This window comes from Marmota marmota, unplaced genomic scaffold, assembly GCF_001458135.2.
Source record: "Marmota marmota marmota unplaced genomic scaffold, marMar, whole genome shotgun sequence".
Classification (NCBI taxonomy): Eukaryota; Metazoa; Chordata; class Mammalia; order Rodentia; family Sciuridae; genus Marmota; species Marmota marmota.
In genome coordinates, this window is record NW_026000077.1 from 5104190 (window position 1) to 5123633 (window position 19444).

A 19444-nucleotide genomic window follows, 5' to 3' on the forward strand; every position below is an offset into this window, starting at 1 on the left:
CTTTCTTTTTCCCTTCTTAAATGAGCTGATAGTGAGTGGAAAAACAAGAGCTAGCTTAAAAAAAAAAAAAAAAGTGTTCCATTTTCTTTAACCTTGACCCAAATTCAGATATTATTTTTTTCATCATAATCTGGTACACGTATACCTTTGTTTACTTAACAAAATACTGTATGATAAAACAATATTTATCCCTTGCTAAATGCAATGCACTCTTAATAGTTTTTGTTCATTTAAAATTTCCATTATAAAAAGCACACACCTCTGGTGGCAGAGGGTGTGTGCTTTTAATGGGTGGCAACTTTATAGGTTGAATAATATGAATTAAACTGGTGAAAAACAGGCAGTAATGGTGTATTAGTTTAGGCGAGCTTCTGCAGCAAAGAACCACACATCAGGTGGTTTCAACAACAGAAATTCTTTCTCTCACAATTCTGGCAGCTGGAAGTCCAAGATCAAGGTATTGGCAGAGTTGGTTCTTTCTAAGAGCTGTGAGAGAAAATCTGTTCCATACCTCTCTCCTAACTTCTCCTGGCTTGCTGGTATTTTTTTGGTGTCCTTGGCTTGTAGACATATTATCCTATCTCTGCATTATCATGGGATATTCTCCCTGTGTCTGTGTCCAGATTTCTCTCTCTCTCTTTTTTTTAATCCAGGAGTGCTTTAACCACTGAGCCACAACCCCATCTCTTTTTTTTTTTTTTTTTTTTTTTTTTTTTGAGACAGGATCTTGCTAAGGTGCTGAGGCTGGCCTTGAACTTATGATTCTCCTGCCTCAGCCTCCCAAGTTGCTGGGATTACAGGCATGCACCACCATGCCCAGCTTCAGATTTCTCCCTTTATAAGGATACCTGTCATACTAGGTTAGGGTCCCACCCTACCTCAGGACAACCTCATCACAACTTAAATAATTACATCTGCAGTGACCCTATTCCCAAATAAGGCCACATTCTAAAGTATGGGATGCTGAGACTTCACAGTGAATTTGGGGTGGGAGACACAGTTCAACCCATCGCCTGTTACACCTGTTCGTAGAACATTAAGAAGGAGCCATGCGTAGCCATTTGGTCTGAATTGAAACGCAGGGAGTAAACACACTAAGTTAAAATCATGCTTAGGAGTATTGCAGGGAAGCCTTCTGAGCAGATTCACGGGTGCCAGTCCCAAAGGGTCCTGCCACAGGTCTGTGGATCACATGCTCCCGGGAAGGGAATGCCAGTGAACCCAGGGCTTTGTGCACCGAGCTTGTCCCCTGCGGCAAGTTCCTGCATACCTGCCAAGGCCAGCAGCCAGCCCGACTCCCTCCCTCCCTTTGTGCTTCCCCATCCTCATTCTGAATTTAGATCAGGGTAAAGAATAGAGAAAAGGAAATGAGCCAGAAAATAGAAAATTAATACTTGGTAGAATCGTCATATTTTAAAATTAATTTATAGGCAATGTCAGATAACAGGAGTTAAATCATTTTATCAGCAGGTTGCTCTAGGATTTAAAAATTGGCATCCATCATTGTAAATCAGGTCTCAGGAGCCCCAGGGAATGGTCTCCAGGGATGAGGGTTGACATAGGGTGGGCAGAAATGTAAATACTTGATTAGCTGTGTCCTTTTCTTTCACAGAGAACCTAAAATATTTTTACATCATGAGTGATAACAGTACGTTAAATAGTAACGGGAGGGACGCAGCTATTCAGGTTTATGGTTAGGCTTGCTTTAATATTTAATCTTCCTCCCTGTGAGTCCTGGGAAACTGGTTATGGGAGAGGCACTCAGGTCAGGGTATCCTTGGCTCATAGTTCTAGGGATGGCTTAGCATCCTTCTCCCCCTTTTTCCCCCACGGTTAGGATGCCATCTCTCTGCCTGAGGCCTGAGGGACCTTCCACAATTAACGACCTTCCTGTCCTCTCCTGTTTTGCAGCTCTTTGTCGCGGGCGTGTGGTGAGAGTCCCAGCAGGGACCCTGGTCCGGGTGGTGGGCACTGAGCTGGTCATCCCCTGCAACGTCAGTGACTACGACGGCCCTAGTGAGCAGAACTTTGACTGGAGCTTCTCATCGTCGGGGAGCAGCTTCGTGGAGCTCGCAAGCACCTGGGAGGTGGGCTTCCCCGCCCAGCTGTACCGGGAGCGGCTGCAGAGGGGCGAGATCCAGTTAAGGCGAACCGCCAACGACGCCGTGGAGCTCCACATAAAGAATGTCCAGCCCTCCGACCAAGGCCACTACAAATGTTCCACCCCCAGCACAGATGCCACTGTCCAGGGCAACTATGAGGACACAGTGCAGGTTAAAGGTACAGTCCTCATGTGGGGTCACTGTACTGGGGGCCAGACCTTCCTCTGCCATTTGGCTGTGTCCAGAGACAATACCCATGTCCAGGGGACTGCTAGTGTCTTACCTGGTTAAAAGCAGAGGAGGGACCAGGTGACCTCTAAGTGCCCTTTCTCTTCTCTTCTACATGGTTCTGAAGCATCTCAGGGGCCAGGGAGTTGGAGGCAGCATGGTGTGGTGGGAGAGCCAGCTCTGGAGCTAGGTCGCCTGTGCTCAGTCCAGTTCTGACTCTGTCACTTGTTAGCTGTGTGGCGGTGGGCATGTGACATGCCTTCACTTCCTCCTCGCTGTGACAGTATGTACCTCAAAGGGTGTGAGACAGGTAAGTTAACATGTGCTAGGCCTTAGAGCAGTGCCAATAGCAAGTTGCATTCAGGGGTTAGTGACAAGAAGGTGTTGGTCACGATGACAATGATAAGTCGTACAGAAATAGCCCTTATTTCAAAGTTCATCTTTCTTTGTGACCTGTATGGTTTAAATACCTATTTGTAACAGAAGTTGTATGTTTGTATATACCCCCAAAATGATCTGGTCACTGCTGTTCATTGACCTGGCTGTGTAAAGAATCATATCTTGTATTATCTGTCTTGGGTTTTATTTTATTTTTTCCATCTTTCAAGACCTTTTAGATTTACTCACACATTCAGTTCTCTAACTCCACTGAAAAAGATAGGGCAGGATATTTCTCTAATTGAACAGGAGGAAATGGAAGAGCAAAGGTTAATTACTTGCCTAAAATCACACAGCTAATTAGTAAATGAGCAAGAACAAGCCATTTTAATTGGAGGCTAACAAAATAGAAACATTATTATTGTTATTATTATTAATTATGCATTTCATTTGTACCCTGCCTTGTTCCCAAAAGGATAGAAATGTATGTAATTATCAGGACAGTGAAAAATGTACACGAGGATATAAAAAGAGAGGGTTGTTCCAGGCGTTTGTATCCGCTATGATTGGTAGAACCTTCCATCTCGGGCACTATCCCCGCACTAGAAACTCATGAAGGAATGAAACAGCTACCCATGTCTGTTAAGTAGGTTTAAAGCATTAACACATCTAATCTACCTCTTCCATTTCTTCTACTTCATTCCTACAGGAATAAATCCCTACTTTATTCCCACAGGAATAAAGTAGAGGAGTAAATCCTGAGTGTGTTTTGTAGAAGTCTCATGTCATTCTTGCATTGGAGTTACAATGCAGTGTGACATATCTCTTCTCCTCTAGGTCACATGCAGCCTTGACTTCCCTTGTGATTCTCATCTTGAGGACCAGGAGGGCAGCAGGAGACTACCACCCCAGTCACCATCCCTAGTATCTTTTTTTTTTTCCCTTTCTTTCTTCTCTAGTCTTTAGCAGACAGGAGAAGCAAAGGAAGGCTTTTCTTGGCCTGAGAAAGCAGATGGATGACCGTGAGAGAGACTGACTGGCTGTCTAGATGGAGCCTCTGGCAGGTGCTGCTTGTATTCCAGGGTTTCTCTGGCCTTCAACTTCATGGGTCATGAAACTATTCATCTATACCCAGAGAGAAACCGACATTGAGAACCAAATCGTGTTAGCCCAGACTCACAGATTGATATATAATGCTAGAAAGTCATGGCATCTATTTTGTAGAAGGGCTGGATCTTTAGAATATGCCCTTCTAAAGTCATAGCAGGTTTTTTCTGTTATCTAGAGTACTCCCTTCTCAGGGACACTGAATTAGTTTCTGAGAGTGGAACTGAGAGAAAAACCAAAGAGATGAGCTCCTGGACTAGACTGATAGATTTTCCATGCCCCTTGTTAGAGGTCCCCTCTGTGGTTACTAGAGTACCAATGTTGGTTGCTTTTCCCTTCTCTTCCTAAATCGCACTCACTAATAATTCCTTGACCCCTGCCTGCCCTTTCTAGACCTTGTAGAAGTGCTGTTTCTTCCAGTGAGCCCTGGGAGAGCAATAGCTGGACCCTCAGCTTTCTTTGGCCTGGTCTGTCCTGTGGATACGCTGTTTCCCCTGCTCATCTCAGGCAGTTCCCAGGTGGTGAGCCACAGATGGCTCATGCCATCCTGTCCCCCAGCAGATCTTGGCGGCTTTAACTCTGAGAATGCCTCATCTGCTGGCTGCGGACTCCCTGTTCTAGCCCAGAGTCCTAACCAGAGAAGTATTTTGACAGTGATAACCAGTTGTTTTATCCTGATGTCAACCACTGTCCTGGGAACGTGCCCACTTTAACTTGTGGAACTCTCGGGTCAACCGCATGAGGAAGGTCTATTTTAAAGAAACTGTCACAAAAGAATAAAGTAACTTGCCTCAGGGTGACAGAAGCACATCCCTGAAAACTCAGCTACCAAAGGTAGTTTTCCTTCCCCACCCCAGTTCTAGCCGGGGGTTTAGTAGTCTCTTCTTCCTTTTTATTTATTTATTTTTTTCTTTTCCTTTTTTAAGTCACTTGAGATAGATGAGTCAAAATGGGAAAGTTGCCCATCTGGGCATTAGAACCGGGAAAGGAAGAAAGGATTTGACTTTGGTAATGGCTGCAGGCATGGTTCAAGGCCAGAGTCCTGGAAGGTGGCTGGCCTTTGCCACAAGGGGGCCCACGTCCGCTGACCCAGATGTGTTCTCTCTCTGCAGTGCTGGCAGACGCCCTGCACGTGGGCCCCAGTGCGCGGCCACCGCCCAGCCTGAGCCTGCGTGAGGGGGAGCCTTTCGAGCTGCGCTGCGTGGCCTCCACTGCCTCGCCCCTGCACACGCACCTGGCGCTGCTGTGGGAGCTGCACCGCGGGCCCTCGCGCCGGAACATCCTCGCCCTCACCCACGAGGGCAGGTTCCACCCGGGCCCAGGCTATGAGCAGCGCTACCACAGCGGGGACGTGCGCTTTGACACCGTGGGCAGCGACTCCTACCGCCTCTTGGTGTCCAGGGCGCTGTCTGCCGACCAGGGCTCCTACAGGTGTGTGGTCAGCGAGTGGATCGCAGATCAGGGTAACTGGCAAGAAATTCAGGAAAAGGCGGTGGAAGTTGCCACCTTGGTGATCCAGCCAACAGGTGAGCTTCCAGAAATGGTGTGCATAGACTGTGTGTTGTGACCCGTGATGGGATACAGAACTGAGCCAGGGAGCCCATGAGTTTTGAGAAGAACCATGGGCCTCTCGTGTGAGGCCTTCCTTTGGGGGTGAAGGGAACAGGGTGGTGCTGATGGTTTGGGCAGAGGTGCATTGGTTTTGAGCTCTATGCCATCGTTTTTTGTGTGGCAGCTGCACTTATCTGATCTTATACCCATGGGAAGCTGCAGCACATTATTCAAGGTACTTCACTCAAAGATGAGAACATCAATTCCTCTCAGAGGGAAGCCCTGCCTGGTGTGCAAGGGGGATTTGGGGTGGATCTGCCCACACCTGCTCCCTTGGCTTTATCTAATTTGTGTTTTCTGAGTCAATCTGCCTGTCACCACAGATATTGGGATGGGTCAGGATCACCCCCGAACCTCTTACCTAACTTTCATTCTCTAGGCTTGCCTTTGGGGTCCCCTCAGCTGTGCCAACCCATCAGGTGAGGTATTCTGGAGGGCTGGGCCCCTTGCTTCCTCTACCATCCATATCCCAGGAGTATCTAGCCCTGGGTCTGTTCAAGAAGTCCTTTTTCCTATCATTTGTGAATCTACCCCCCCCCCCCTTTTAACCCCCTATTCCAAATACAGAATAATTAAGAAAATAGAAAAAGCATGTTAGAAAATACACAAAAATTAGAAGAAAACAATATATATATTTTTTTAAAAGCCAGTGTTGACTTATTGTTTAATAAGCATTGACAGAAAACGTGTGTGGCTCAGTTCTGTGCTGGACCCTGGGGGCCTGGGGGCCTGGGGGCCCAGGGGCCCAGGGGCAGGACACTTATTCCCAGGCCCCATGGAGCTTGCAGTTTCAGCAGAGATGGACTGCAGAAAGACCATTGCAGGGTAGTGTCATTGCTGGGCCTGAGTGGGTGGACTTTGTGTTCTCGGAGTGTGACTGACAGATCTCAGAGTGCTTTGCTGCTGCTACTGCTGCTGGTGCCTCCTGTTTTTTAAACTGGGAAGACCTTGGCTAGGCTCATTTCCTGAGCAGAAATGTGAGTGTGTGGCTGCTCTGTTGCTTGGATGGGAAGGAAAGAAGGAAACAATGTGCACCGTGTTTGTCTCTGTTAGACATATTGTCCTGGGGACATTCCTCTGCATTTATGCCACCACCTCAGAACTGGATTCAGTAGAAGTAGGTGTGAAAAACAAGACTGAGCTTCTTGAGTGACTGTGGCCATCAAGGAGAAGAGCTACCCATCACCGTTACAGAAATCACTCTCCAGATGGATTCAAGTCACTTTTTTTTTCCCTCTCAGTGCTGAGGCTGGAACCCAGGACCCTGCACGTGCTAGTCAAGTGTTCTACCAGTGAGCTGCATCTCCAGCCCTCGGGTCAGCTTCCTTAGCAGAAGTGATCTGTCGAGAAGCTACCCTACAAAATCTCCAGCTATTCAGCCTGCATCAAACAGCTATTTTAATGAGACAGGAGGGTTAAAAGAGTTTCAGCTTTGCAGCAAGTTAACCATTTTATGCAGGAATTTCAATTGTAAAGTTTTTTTTTTTTTTTCCTTTTCAAATACCACAAAACCCATAGTATCTTGTAATAAGACTGGAACACTGAGCCTACTAGGCAGGTAATAATGTCTAGCTCTCACCTGAGACTAAGGGTTCATAATCTTTTTTATGCCATGGGCTTCCTTGAGAGTCCTTTGAAGTTTCTTTGTCAGAATTAAGATGTCTTAATTCTTAAAACATAATACACCAGATGACAGAGTAAAGCACTTATGTTGAAATAGTTATCAAAATACTTGAAGACAAATTTAAAATAATATTATGCTTCTTTATTAACACGTTAATAATAAGATATAATGGTAGACCTAGCAAACTATCATAATTTCTAGGTAGCAATGAATGTAAGTGATGTTTTACAATATCTGCAACAACTATAAACCTATAATGTAATATGAAAATAACTGTGATTTCTGTTGGAGCGAAGTCCCAGGGGCAGGTAGTACTACCCTACTCATTTTCACATTGTGAAAAGGTACTCTATTTTAGGGAACATTGGTAAAATGGATTTTTTTTCCCATACACATTCACAGATTCCATAAATTCTCTTTGTAGACCCCAGGTTAAGAATCACTTGAGTTATAGTCATTTCCATCTTGTCTAAGTTATGGTTATTCTCTTGTCTTGTACTATCCATAGCTGCCTGCTTAAATATTCTGATCACATTGTTGTTATAAATGGCACAGAGCCACTTAGACAATGAAGCTGTGTTCCGGATGAGGTAGTTACCCGCCCCCATTCCCCACAGTTATAGTACCGGGTAGACTGGGTGATGCAAATCTTGGTGTCTAGTTTATGGATGCAGTTGTATTACAAGGGAGAATTCCTACAGCACAGGCTTTGCCTAGGTCCCCTCTTGCACTACAAATCCTTTAGAACTGCTTCTTTATTTCCCTCCAGCCTGTTTTCCAGTGGTAAACTCCTGAATCCAGAATGTGTGAGGCCTATGGTTAGTGATATGACAAGATGTTTAGCCACTTGCACAAATAAAATTACAAAGTGAACTATGCAGTTGAAAAGACATTTCTGCCAACATTTCCAGGACCCAAGGATCTATTTTCTCAATATACACATACCTCAGCTCCATGTTGAGTACTCCTTCACTGACCTGACACCCTCCTGAGTCAGTCTTCCCTGGGGGAGCTGTTGGCCCAATAGCAGCTCCCCCAGCCGACTTCAGGGTTTCTGTCCACGAGCATTGTACTGTAAGTGGGGTGGTTCAAACTGCAGAACCTGGCTCAGCGTGGCAGTTTCTGTGAGTCCTCTCAAAAGATGCCTTCAAGTCACTTTTGGCTTCTTTTTAAAGAGACGAGGGAAGAGGAAGAATTTGAAGGATGAAACTGGACTTCTAAATTTCTTTTTCTGATGCTATACCCACCTTCTTTTCTGTCATCTCTCACAGTAAATGTTGAACTTGGCTTGAAAGACTTGTTTGAAATTTTGTGAAACTCTGGAAATATTCATGTGCACGCAATGTACACCAAAGGGCTTGGGCTTTTCGGTTGGGTCTTTTCTGAACTGGGCACCAGACTCTGTCCCTGAACTTCCTGGGGACAGTGGTTGACGCACTGGCTCTTGCTAGCAGGCCAGGGCTGTGCCCCCATTCCCATCCCCTGGGTGATGTCAACTATTTACCATCTAAGTAATTGTTCCCAGAGCATTATCACAAGTCCAGTGTTTTCCTACTCTGATTACAGATGTTTGACTCCTTTTCAAAAATCCCCTGAATAGAGTAAAATGTTTCCATATAAAAGCTTTGACAGGGGAATGCTGAAACTCGATCCCCTGGAATCTGTGGCACCAAATACTTCAGTGCTTCATCTAAATATAGTCTTATTTTAATTACCCACACTAATGAGAGAGGGCAGTAGCGTGGATAATCCAAAAATCATTGTGTTCTGGCTATAGAGTATGTCTTATGTTTGACTTTTAGGTGGGAATTCTAATGAAATAAATATTTCTCTGAATTGATTCAAAAGGAACACTTTACTTTCTTCTCTGCTTTGGGTATTTCTTTCTTTCTTTTTCTTTTTTTTCCATTGTAGAGATGGAACTCAGAGCCTCATGCATGTTTGCCAAGGGCTCTGCCACCGAGCCATACCCCCAGCTAAGGCTTTTTTCCTTTTTTCTAGAAAAATGGTTTCACCTTCACTTCCTACCTTCTCTTTCTCAGTCTCAAACTGACTGTGCACACATATCAGAACTAAGCTGTCCTTCTTAAAAGCACTCAAGTTTTATTATGCAAATGGAAAAAAGTTTAATTTTGGTGTTGTGACTTTCAGCAGACTTCTTCTTATCAAACAAACAATAGCTTAACAGTTAAGACCAGAGTTCCTAGAAGCAGGCAGTCTAAATCTGAATTCTAGCTGTGACCTATATTAACGATGTGACTTGGGGCAGGTTACTTCTCTGTGCTTCTGGTTCCTTATCAGTTAAATGAGGATAATAATAGTATCTTCTAATAGAATTATTTTGAGTATTATCCTCAGAACATTGGGATATAGTGTGTATCAGTATTTGCAATTGTTTTTTTTTTTTAAATAAAGAGAAATGCAGCATGTTTCATGAATTTATCCATTAAATACCTCTTAAGTATGTAGAACTGTACAAAGCCTACTAATTTTCATGCCATAAATGAGAACTTAAAAGAAGATGATCTGAAGGGAAGCAGGGTAGGAGAGATGAAAGGTGGAGGAGGCAGACCTAATCCAGATTACTTAGATTTATTTGTTGTTTAATTTACAAGTTCTGCGAGCAGCCGTGGCCAGGAACGTGTCCGTGCCTGAAGGAAAGGACCTGGACCTGTCCTGCAACATCACGACAGACCGGGTGGATGAGGTACGGGCCGAGGTGACGTGGTTCTTCAGCAGAACACCTGATGGCTCCTCTCCTGCCCGCCACGTGTTGGCACGACTGGACCGTGATTCCCTGCTGCACGGCTCGCCTCACGTGGCCTTGAGTCATGTGGACGCACGCTCCTACCATTTACTGGTCCGAGATGTTAGCAAAGAAAACTCCGGCTACTATTTCTGCCACGTGGCGCTCTGGGTACCTGGACACAACAGGAGCTGGCACAAGGTAGCAGAGACCATGTCTGCACCTGCCAGCGTGGGTGTGACCTGGCTAGGTGAGTGTTGGGAGGATGGCTTTTAGCCTCTCTGGCTTAATCCCTCCTTGGAGCTGTCTGGAGGAGTCTGGGTGCTGGGTGTGCTGCATTATTTAGACCTTCTTTTTATTGGGAGAAGTGTACTTTAGAGAGATCTAAAGCTGGAGGTGAAAGCAAAACTGGCTGAAATAGAATCTGGCAGGCAAGGGGAATGTTTAGATAACGTGGCCTCAGTTGTCTCAGTGCCTTCAATTGAGAGGGCATAGTTTCCTTTTGTTGTTGAGATTTGCAGGGTGGGAGCTGTGCTGGATGGATGGCTTTGAAATGGACCTTTGTTGGAGGGCGAGCACTGCCGTTTTCCCTTCCTGTCCGACACTCCTAGGTACTCCTTGGCAGGCGCTGCTGCTTTCCAAAGCCCTGTGCAGAATTCCTTCAGCTAATAGGAGGCTTTTTTTTTTTTTCCACTTAAATGCCCTGGAATCCCAAAATGATTTTATCTGCTGCTGCCAGTTACACATAGGGGGCTTCCTGCTTCCCCAGGCTCTTCTTGGGGGCTCTCTCAGCCTGGGTACATTTTCCTTGGTGGAGAAGCAGAGTTGGTCACCTCGCCCCCCATTTTTAGTAGTGTGTCATATGTGCAAAGATCATCGTCGTTTCCTCAACTTGTCATATGTGTGACCCCTGGCCTGACCTCGTGTTTTCTTTTTCTACCATGCTCATCTTCCCCATCCCTTGTTTTCCTACGTGTTTTCTCACTGAGCGAAATGTGTGTGGGCTCTTCCTAATTTTCATTAATGGCTTGTAATTGCAAGTCAACTCAGGAGGGATGGGGTCCAATGGGGTGTGGAAAGCCTTCCTCCCACCTGCATTATTACCAGGATGGGAAGGGCCTACCTGTCAAGCTCTTTCTGTTTAGAGCTTTGCCTCGCTACTATCCCGTGAGTGCATTGGGCTCTGAGGAAGGCATTAGGCATAACTTTGATTATTAGGAGGCAAAACACATCTTTCAAGGACAGAGAATGATTTCCTCCTTTGTCTGTTACCAGACATTTTCCTGCCATGACATGCCACTCACTCCTGGCTCTTCTCTGCATGGAAATCTTCTGTGAGAGGACTGCTGTGTTCACTGTCTGTCTGTCCTTAATAAGCCTTTATTTGGCAAAGGTGGGGGATTGGCAAGTGGGGACAGAGGGGGCAGGGAGAAAGGTAATAAGAGAGTAAGCAGAAAGGACAATCCAATTGCAATTGTGACTAGGCAGGGTGTTAGTCATCCCTGTTAACAAAGTGAGCCTTTGATATTGGGAAAGTAAAAGCAGCAAGGTTTATCTGGTGAGCTTTTTATTCCTGCCGTCTGAGCCTTGTGTGAGAGACTCACTATGAAGTACTGAACTGGAACAATGTTGGCCCAGCTAGAACTCTCCTTAGCAACCTTCAAAATAAAACAGATGTTGTCAGCACCAAAAGAAGATTTTTCATCTCTGGAGCTGAATTTGTCTCATAGCTCTGATCCTCAGTGCATTGTGTGGCGCTGTCAAATTCCAGCGCCACCTTTCCCTATCCCCTCCCCCTCCAATTTCTGAGTCCCAGCTCGAGGATTTTTTTTTTTTTTCCGAAAGTGCTGCGTGCACTCCAATTTGAGGGTTTCTTTGAAGTACTCACGTATTGATCCCGGCATGCCCCGGGGGAGGTGCAGAGACTGTCAGACATCAGGAAAGGAACTCTGGGAGAGCGTGGGCTCTTTTAACTGGAAGGGATTTGTTGGTGGCTCTGTTCTCCAGAGAGCAAGAAGAAATAAAGAGACTAAATTGTGGAAAAGGTTCAGTTATTATCCTAAGGATCCTGTCGTCTGCTTTCCTGCGGAGTGCCGGCACCATTGTCGTGAAAATCATCAGCGTGCTTCTCCCTGACTGATGCTAATGCATATGGAACCCTGTGCCTTTCCTCACTTTACGCAGAATAGGCACTCGATAAATATTGGCTGATTGGCTGGATAAGCAAATCATCCAGGACCAGCACATGGATAATGTTAAAATACGTGCACAGGTAAACCAGAATTGCAAACAGTTTTGCTTAAGTCAGAGTATTCAGGGATATTTGCACACAGATGAACCTACTAGGAGTGTTAAGTGGTATATAAAAAAAAAAAAAAAAACTTCATTCTTTTCCTTTCTTTTTTCCTTCTTCTTCCCTGTGCCTGTGACTCATACCCTTGCAGCTGCTTGGACACTTGTCAGGAGACGAGCTGGGCATGAGTACAGCAGCAGACATTTAGTCAGGATCTCCACACTGGGTTCTCTGCCCAGAAACAGATGTGCCTGACCTCACCCTACATGGTTATCTCTAGAAATGTAACATGTGTGTATGTGCATGTGCCTTCCATGCCAGATGCAACTTGGGGCCTGCATGAGGTAACAGGGAAGTGAGCCCCCTGCCCCCAAAAGCAGGAAGACAGGTGACCTGCCAGGTATGTAGGTCATCTTAGGTTATATGACTGTGGAATGTTGTCACAGAAGCATTCTTAAGAAAGCTGGATCCCCAGCTTTGTCATGTGGCAAACTTGAGTTTTGTTGATACGTACACAAAACTCGATGTTGCCATTTAACAGATCCAGAATTATAATTTCCATTGATTGAGCAATTATTTAGTACTGTGGACCAGACATGTACTAAAGGACTTCATAGGCATTAAATGTTTAATCCCATAACAATCCCATGAGTCAGGTACCACTCCCTATCCCTGTCTGAAAATCACTATTTTTTTCATTTTGCCTATGATTTTGAGGGTCAGGGGTTAGGGAGGGACTCAGTGGGGTCCATCTCTAATACAGTGATGACAGCTGGGGCACTTAGGACTTCGGGCTGCCTTCTAGGTAACTTTGTTGTAGAAGTGACACCACGATCCTGGGCCTCTCTCCTCATATACATCTTTCCACAGGGCTTGGGCTTCTCGCAGCTCCATCTTCTCAGAGTAGGTCACATTTCTTATGTGGTGGATACCTTCTAAGAAGCAGGAGATGGAAGTTACTAGACCACTTAAACGCAAAGTCTCCGACTAGAACATTACAGGCTCTGCTTTCTTCTATGGGTCAAGTCATCCCAATTTCAAAGGGATATAAGAGACCTCCTAAAAGGGAGGGTAACAAAAGATCCCCTTACAGCCATCTTTGGAAAATAGAATCTACCATGGTGGAGAACACTTGCTTCCCCCCCCCCCCTCTCTCAGTTTCAAAAAAGATGCTGGGGATGGCTTAAAATTATGGCCCAAGGTCAAGTCTGTTCTAAGTATGGTCACCTTTGGCCTTGGGGACCTGCTTCACTTGAGAACATCAGAGCATTGGCTTCTAGAAGCTGGGTAGTCGTTGTTCTCCTTTGCTCAGCATTGGAGTGCTGAGGTCAGTGAGTGCGTGCAACTGGTCGGGGTCTTCTCGAGTTCTGTTGTGCCAGCTGGGAAGACACCAGGGCACTAGTGGGAATGGTCTGGCATCTCAAGGAGCAGGTGATCACGGTGATTTTTTTTTTTTTTAAGTGAGAAACTCCTCTTTTACTTAGGATTTATGTCTTACTTCAGAGGGGGAAAAGGTTTAAGTTGGCTTACAGAGTGAAACACAAAGCAGGAGACATAAAAATAAAACCAAGATCAAAAGGAGTGGGGAAAAATATCTGAGAATAGGTATTGCAAGGTGGTTGGGGCGAATTCATTCTTGAATTTGCCTCTGAAGTTTTGAAGAGTTGAGACAAAAAGAGATGTGATTGTACAGTTCTCTTCTGAGGAAGGAAAACATAAACTCCTTCAGAGAGACAGACTTTTTCTTGGCCCTGAATTTATCATGTGCTTTTTCATTTCAGGGAGCATTGGGTAACATTATGGACAGTGCTTTCAACTGTTCTTTTTTAAAAAAGGCCCTAAATGATTATTTAAATGGATTTTTTTTATGTCCACCCTCTATAAAAGCTGAGGGCATAAATCCTAAGTGTGTGAAGGAGTTTCTGTAAGAAGCTGAATTACCGTGGGGGACAAATGTTGCTTTGTGTTGATCCAATTTAGTGTATAGCTGAAACTTAGGGAGCCTAGCAGAATGGCCAGTTAATCTGCACATTAAGCCATCTCTCTCTGCTATCAGATGTCTTAAATGAGCCTTTGGCAGGAGTTGGATACTAATCAGTTCATGGTTGAGCTCTCTGCCCCAAGTACCATGCTTCTTTGGTGTTAATTGGAGAGGGTTCCAGGGCTTTGGATACAAGAGCCGGAGGAGGCAGAGCTTGAGTTCTGCTATTCAGTCTTAAGAACCTGATTTGCATTCTTCCCCACTGGAGGACCGGCCCCTATTCCAGCAGAGCGCCAGCGAGGAAGGTAATTATTTTCTTCTTTAGAAGGAGCTGTTAATCTGCTAAGTACTTGGTAGAAACTTTGGAGTTCTGTGCCATCTATAAGGAATAATATTTAGATCTGTGCAGTTTTTTAGATGGACTGTTATTAGCTGTCTGCCCAGGATTATCCCTGGAGGACAGAAGAACATGTGGCCAAGTTTTGGAGCCAGGGAGACCTGTTGAGTCCCACTTTACCATCTAGGTGTGTTGTCTCCAGGGTGTTGCTTAACATGTCCAAGGTTTGGTTTTCTTGGTTTAATGGGATGATGCATTTTAAGTGAGAAGCACAGTAACTAGCACTTAAGTGCTGTAGTGATGATGATTTATTACTGTTGGAGAGTCCTTCCCCACCAAATTCTTAACCAGTTGGGATGCAGGAATGCCTCTTAGGGCCTGGAGAAGCCCCACCTAAAGGAACTAGGATGTATGTGTCCTGGAAACAGCTGCTCCCGAGAGGAGCTAGGGAACATAGGTTGAGCTGGCCACCTCCAGCCCTTTCCTGAGTCTTACTTTGGGTGTGGGACATTAGTGTTCCATTCAAATTATAGTTGTTGTTGTTGTTTTTTAATTGTTCCCAAATGTCTCATGCTAAATGCATCCCCATGATAATGGTGCTGCTAAGCTGCAGTGAAGCGCCCTCCCCCCCAACAATATTTTCTTATTTATAGCCATTTCTATTTAAATGTTGGAGAATATTTAATTGTTATAAAAGCAATGATTTGGGTAACTCTTTGACCATACACTTTGCTGCCTCTAAAGTACTTCCCATTTCAAGTAAATCACGAGCAGAGACAGGGGATTCCTCCTGTTTTCTCTAACTCACATATCCAGCCTGTTGTTCTCATTAGCGGTATCAAAGTAACTGAGTGTCAGAGCGGGTAACATAGTCCCATGACACACAGGATTAGAACTTCCACTGACATGACACTCCTCTGGTCTGGGAAGTAGCAAGCTTTGAGAAGGCACTGATCACCTCACCTGGGTGCGGAATGAACGTGTGCAATTTGCTCATAGTGGGAGCCTCTCCTGTCATTCTGCTCTCACACACTGTGCACATCCTTATCTCCTGACTTAACTCTTCCAGGCTTCATTTTTGCTTGTTTTGTTTTTCATTTGGAAGTGTATATGAAAATAATTGTCATAGGAAACATGATTGTTATAAAGATTTAGCAAAAATGCAAGGGAAGTACATAGCATGGTGTCTGGCACATAGACAGCCCTCCTGAGGCCAGATGTTAACAGTATTGTTGTAAAGTGGGGAAAGTGACCCAAGCCTTATAGAAACATGAGAGTAAAGAGAGGAAATCTATGTGAAAAACCTCAGGTCATATTCCTGATCACAGTAGGCACAAAATATTTTTTTATTCTAATTTGTTACATATGACAGTGGAATGCATTACAATTCTTATTACACATACAGAGCACAATTTTTCATATCTCTGGTTGTATACAAAGTATATTCACATCATTTGTGTCTTCATACATGTACTTTGGATGATGATGTCCATCTCATTTCACCATCATTTTTAACCCCATGCCCCCTGCCTTCCCCTCCCACCCCTCTGCCCTATCTGGAGTTCGTCAATGCTCTCCCTCCCTACCCCATTATGAATCAGCCTCCTTATATCAGAGAAAACATTTGGCATTTGGTTGTTTTGGGATTGGCTAACTTCACTGAGCGTTATCTTCTCCAATTCCATCCATTTACTTGCAAATACCATGATTTTATTCTCTTTTATTGCTGAGTAATATTCCACTATGTATATATACCACATTTTTTTAATCCATCTACCCAAGGGCATTTAAGTTGGTTCCACAATTTAGCTATTGTGAATTGTGCTGCTATAAAAATTCATGTGACTGTGTCCCTGTAATATGCTGTTTTTAAGTTCTTTGAGTATAGACTGAGGAGAGGGATAGCTGGGTCAAATGGTGGTTCCATTCCAAGTTTTCCAAGGAAATCTCTATAACTGCTTTCCATATTGGCTGCACCAATTTGCAGTCCCACCAACAGTGTGTAAGTGTGCGTTTTTTCCCCACATCCTCACCAACATTTACTGTTGTTTGTATTCTTAATAGCTGCCATTCTGACTGGAGTGAGATGAAATCTTAGAGTAGTTTTTATTTACATTTCTCCGGTTGCTAGAGATGGTTAACATTTTTTCATATATTTGTTGATTGATTGTATATCCTCTTCTGAGAAGTGTCTCTTCAGGTCTTTGGTCCATTTATTGATTGAGTTATTTGGTTTTTTGGTGTTTAGCTTTTTGAGTTCTTTATATACCCTAGAGATTAGTGCTCTATCTGATGTGTGAGGGGTAAAGATTTGTTCCCAAGATGTAGACTCTCTATTCACCTCACTGATTGTTTCTAAGAAGCTTTTTAGTTTGAATCCATTCCATTTATTGATTCTTGATTTTAATTCATGCGCGATAGGAGTCTTATTAAGGAAGTTGGGGCTTTGGGAATCAACTTAATGAAAGAGGTGAAAGACCTATATAATGAAAACTACAGAACCCTAAAGAAAGAAATCAAATAAGATCTTAGAAGATGGAAGGATCTACCTTGCTCTTGGATAGGCAGAATTAATATTATCAAAATGACCATACTCCCAAAAGTATTATATAGATTTCATGCAATTCCCATCAAAATCCCAATGGCATTCCTCATAGAAATAGAAAAAGTAGTCATGAAATTCATCTGGAAAAATAAGAGACCCACAATAGCTAAAGCAATCCTTAGCAAGAAGAGTGAAGCAGGTGGCATCACTATACCAGACCTTAAACTATACTACAGAGCAATAGTAACAAAAACCGCATGGTATTGGCACCAAAACAGACTGGTCGACCAATGGTACAGAATAGAGGACACAGAGACTAACCCACAAAATATTTGATTTACCAATTAGTCAATGATTCCGAAAGCTTTTCATTGTTTTGAAAGTCATAACAAAGGAGTTTAATGACTGCCTCTCCCCCACCTCTGAATCTGCCCCCCGCAAGTTGGGGATCAAACCCAGACTTTGAATACACTGGACAAGCACTGTGCCACCACTCTACATCTTAAGCCCTGACCAATATTATTTGTATAAGTCTTTCTTCTGGACAGGATCACCATGGAGTCTATAGCTTCAGGGATGGTGTGTATATGAGCAGACACCATCCTGGTATCCAGATTAGCAAGCAGATCCCCTTTCTTGGAATATTGGTGACATCACTCTTGGATTGGCCTCAGTGTTCTGCAAAAGGTCTATCTGTGTGGATTGTTGTTTGTTTTTAACTTTTAAAAACAGAAATTTACAAATGTTCATACTGGGAGTAATAACCACCGGCTTGAACAGCTATCAATATTTTGCTGATCTTATTTCATCTGTCTTCCCTCCCATGGATACACACACACACACATACACTCACACACACACACTTTTTTTTTTAATCTGCAAGAGCAGAAAACATATCCCAGACATCGTATCATTTTACTGTTAAATACCTCAGCATGCATCTTAACTGATAAGCATTTTTAAAACATAACCACCATTGCGTTCTGTGCTGATTTCTTGATGAGATCAAACAGAATGTGGCAGTAATCAGTGGTGAAATGCTTGTGCCCAGAATGAGCATTTTTATGCAAAATATTAAAATTAGTTCAATTCAGCAAGTATGTTAATACCTTTGATGTACAAGGCACAGCACGCATTGCACGTGCAGATGAATGACATGGGTTGTCCCTGGAAAGAGTCCTACGGAAGGTTCATGAGACGCCCATACAAATGACTGAAGTTCAAGGTAGCGTTGAAGTAAACTCCTTGGAGAGTGGGGAGCCTGGCAGGTGGCAGGATCTGTGTGAACACTCGCTGAATAAGAAGTAGAGGTGTGATGTGCGAGCTAGTTCAAAGGAGGCACCCTGTTAGGGAGGAGGGGCTGCACAGAAAGGCTTGTGCAGACGGGCCTTGGGAAAGGCACAGTCTTGGCAAGCCGATTTTGAAACTGTAAAACAGCATGAAAGGACGGTCTCTGCACATGCACCAGAACAATAAAAGAAATAAGACGCCACCCATACTCCTGCCATTCTGACAGGGTGGGTAGAATCCTGTGTTCTGTAGCGGTGTTGGCCTAAAGTTACCGGCAAGGCTGGTAGATAGTTCAAACAAAACTGCACCTCGTTAAGTTCACCAGCCGCAAGTCACTCATTTCTATCTTTGCGTTAAAGCTGAGGCCTTTTGGGAGGAGAATGAGGAGGCCGGCCACTAGAGTCAGTGATATTTTTCTGTGTTGCCACGCTGAGGTTGCTCTGAGCAGACGCATACGTTCTGCCACTCCCCCGTGCTCTCATTTTCTGAATTTGGGTTTGTGGGATTTAAACAGATCCATTTCAGGGCAGAGGATGGAACTGAATGGGAGAATCCATTCAGTCATTTCTTCAGCAACCTACTGAGCAGGTGTTCCAGGTGCTGAGGCAAAGGGAACAGTGGGAAGGCAGCAGAAAAACCGGAAGCTTTCGACTCACCGGGGTACACTCAGAGGCGCTGTCAGAGTGGAGTTGCAAAGGCGGTACCCCGCGGCTTGGGTTCACAGGTTCACGTGGAGAAGGGCCTAGAGTGCCAGGCCAGGACAGAGTTCTTGACCCTGTGGGTGAGAGGAGAAACCCAGGAGGGACCGGGCAGGCATGTCGGCCTGGAGGTGGCGCCGGGAGGCTATTGACAGTCTGGGCTGGAGGCTGTGAGGGCCCAGATCGGGGTGTCCATGGTGAAGCTTTGTAAAACGCTACCAGGCATCAGGCCTGGGAATGGGAGCAGTGGAAGAGACCAAGGACGCAGAGTGTGTAAGACGTAGGAACCCTCGAAGCCGAGAGGTGGAAGGGAAGAGGGAGAGGTGGAGATGGCACATATTTCAAGCTGGGGGAGCAGGAGCCTGAGGAGGGGAATGTCGTAGAGAGAACCGTCGTTGGAAGGTTGGAAGGAGCTGGCTGTGCTTGTCTGAGTGCGGTTTTCACTGGGTGTTTGTGTATGGGCAGAGGGGGATGAGGAGGGAGGTGGATTAGGTTGCGAATGTG

At 44.7% G+C, this 19444-nt stretch overlaps 1 protein-coding gene across 1 annotated transcript in view; it reads left to right on the forward strand.

The window, feature by feature from the left end:
• Positions 1–1823: 1823 nt before the first annotated feature.
• The window catches only part of Ptgfrn (prostaglandin F2 receptor inhibitor), a 40617-nt gene continuing 22996 nt past the window's right edge, over positions 1824–19444 (forward strand). Inside the window, exons 1-3 of the mRNA XM_015502153.2 lie at positions 1824–2280; positions 4928–5341; positions 9666–10046. Of these exons, the coding sequence (XP_015357639.1) occupies positions 1839–2280; positions 4928–5341; positions 9666–10046 (1237 nt within the window). The 5' untranslated portion in view covers positions 1824–1838. The remainder of the gene's footprint in view (positions 2281–4927; positions 5342–9665; positions 10047–19444) is intronic.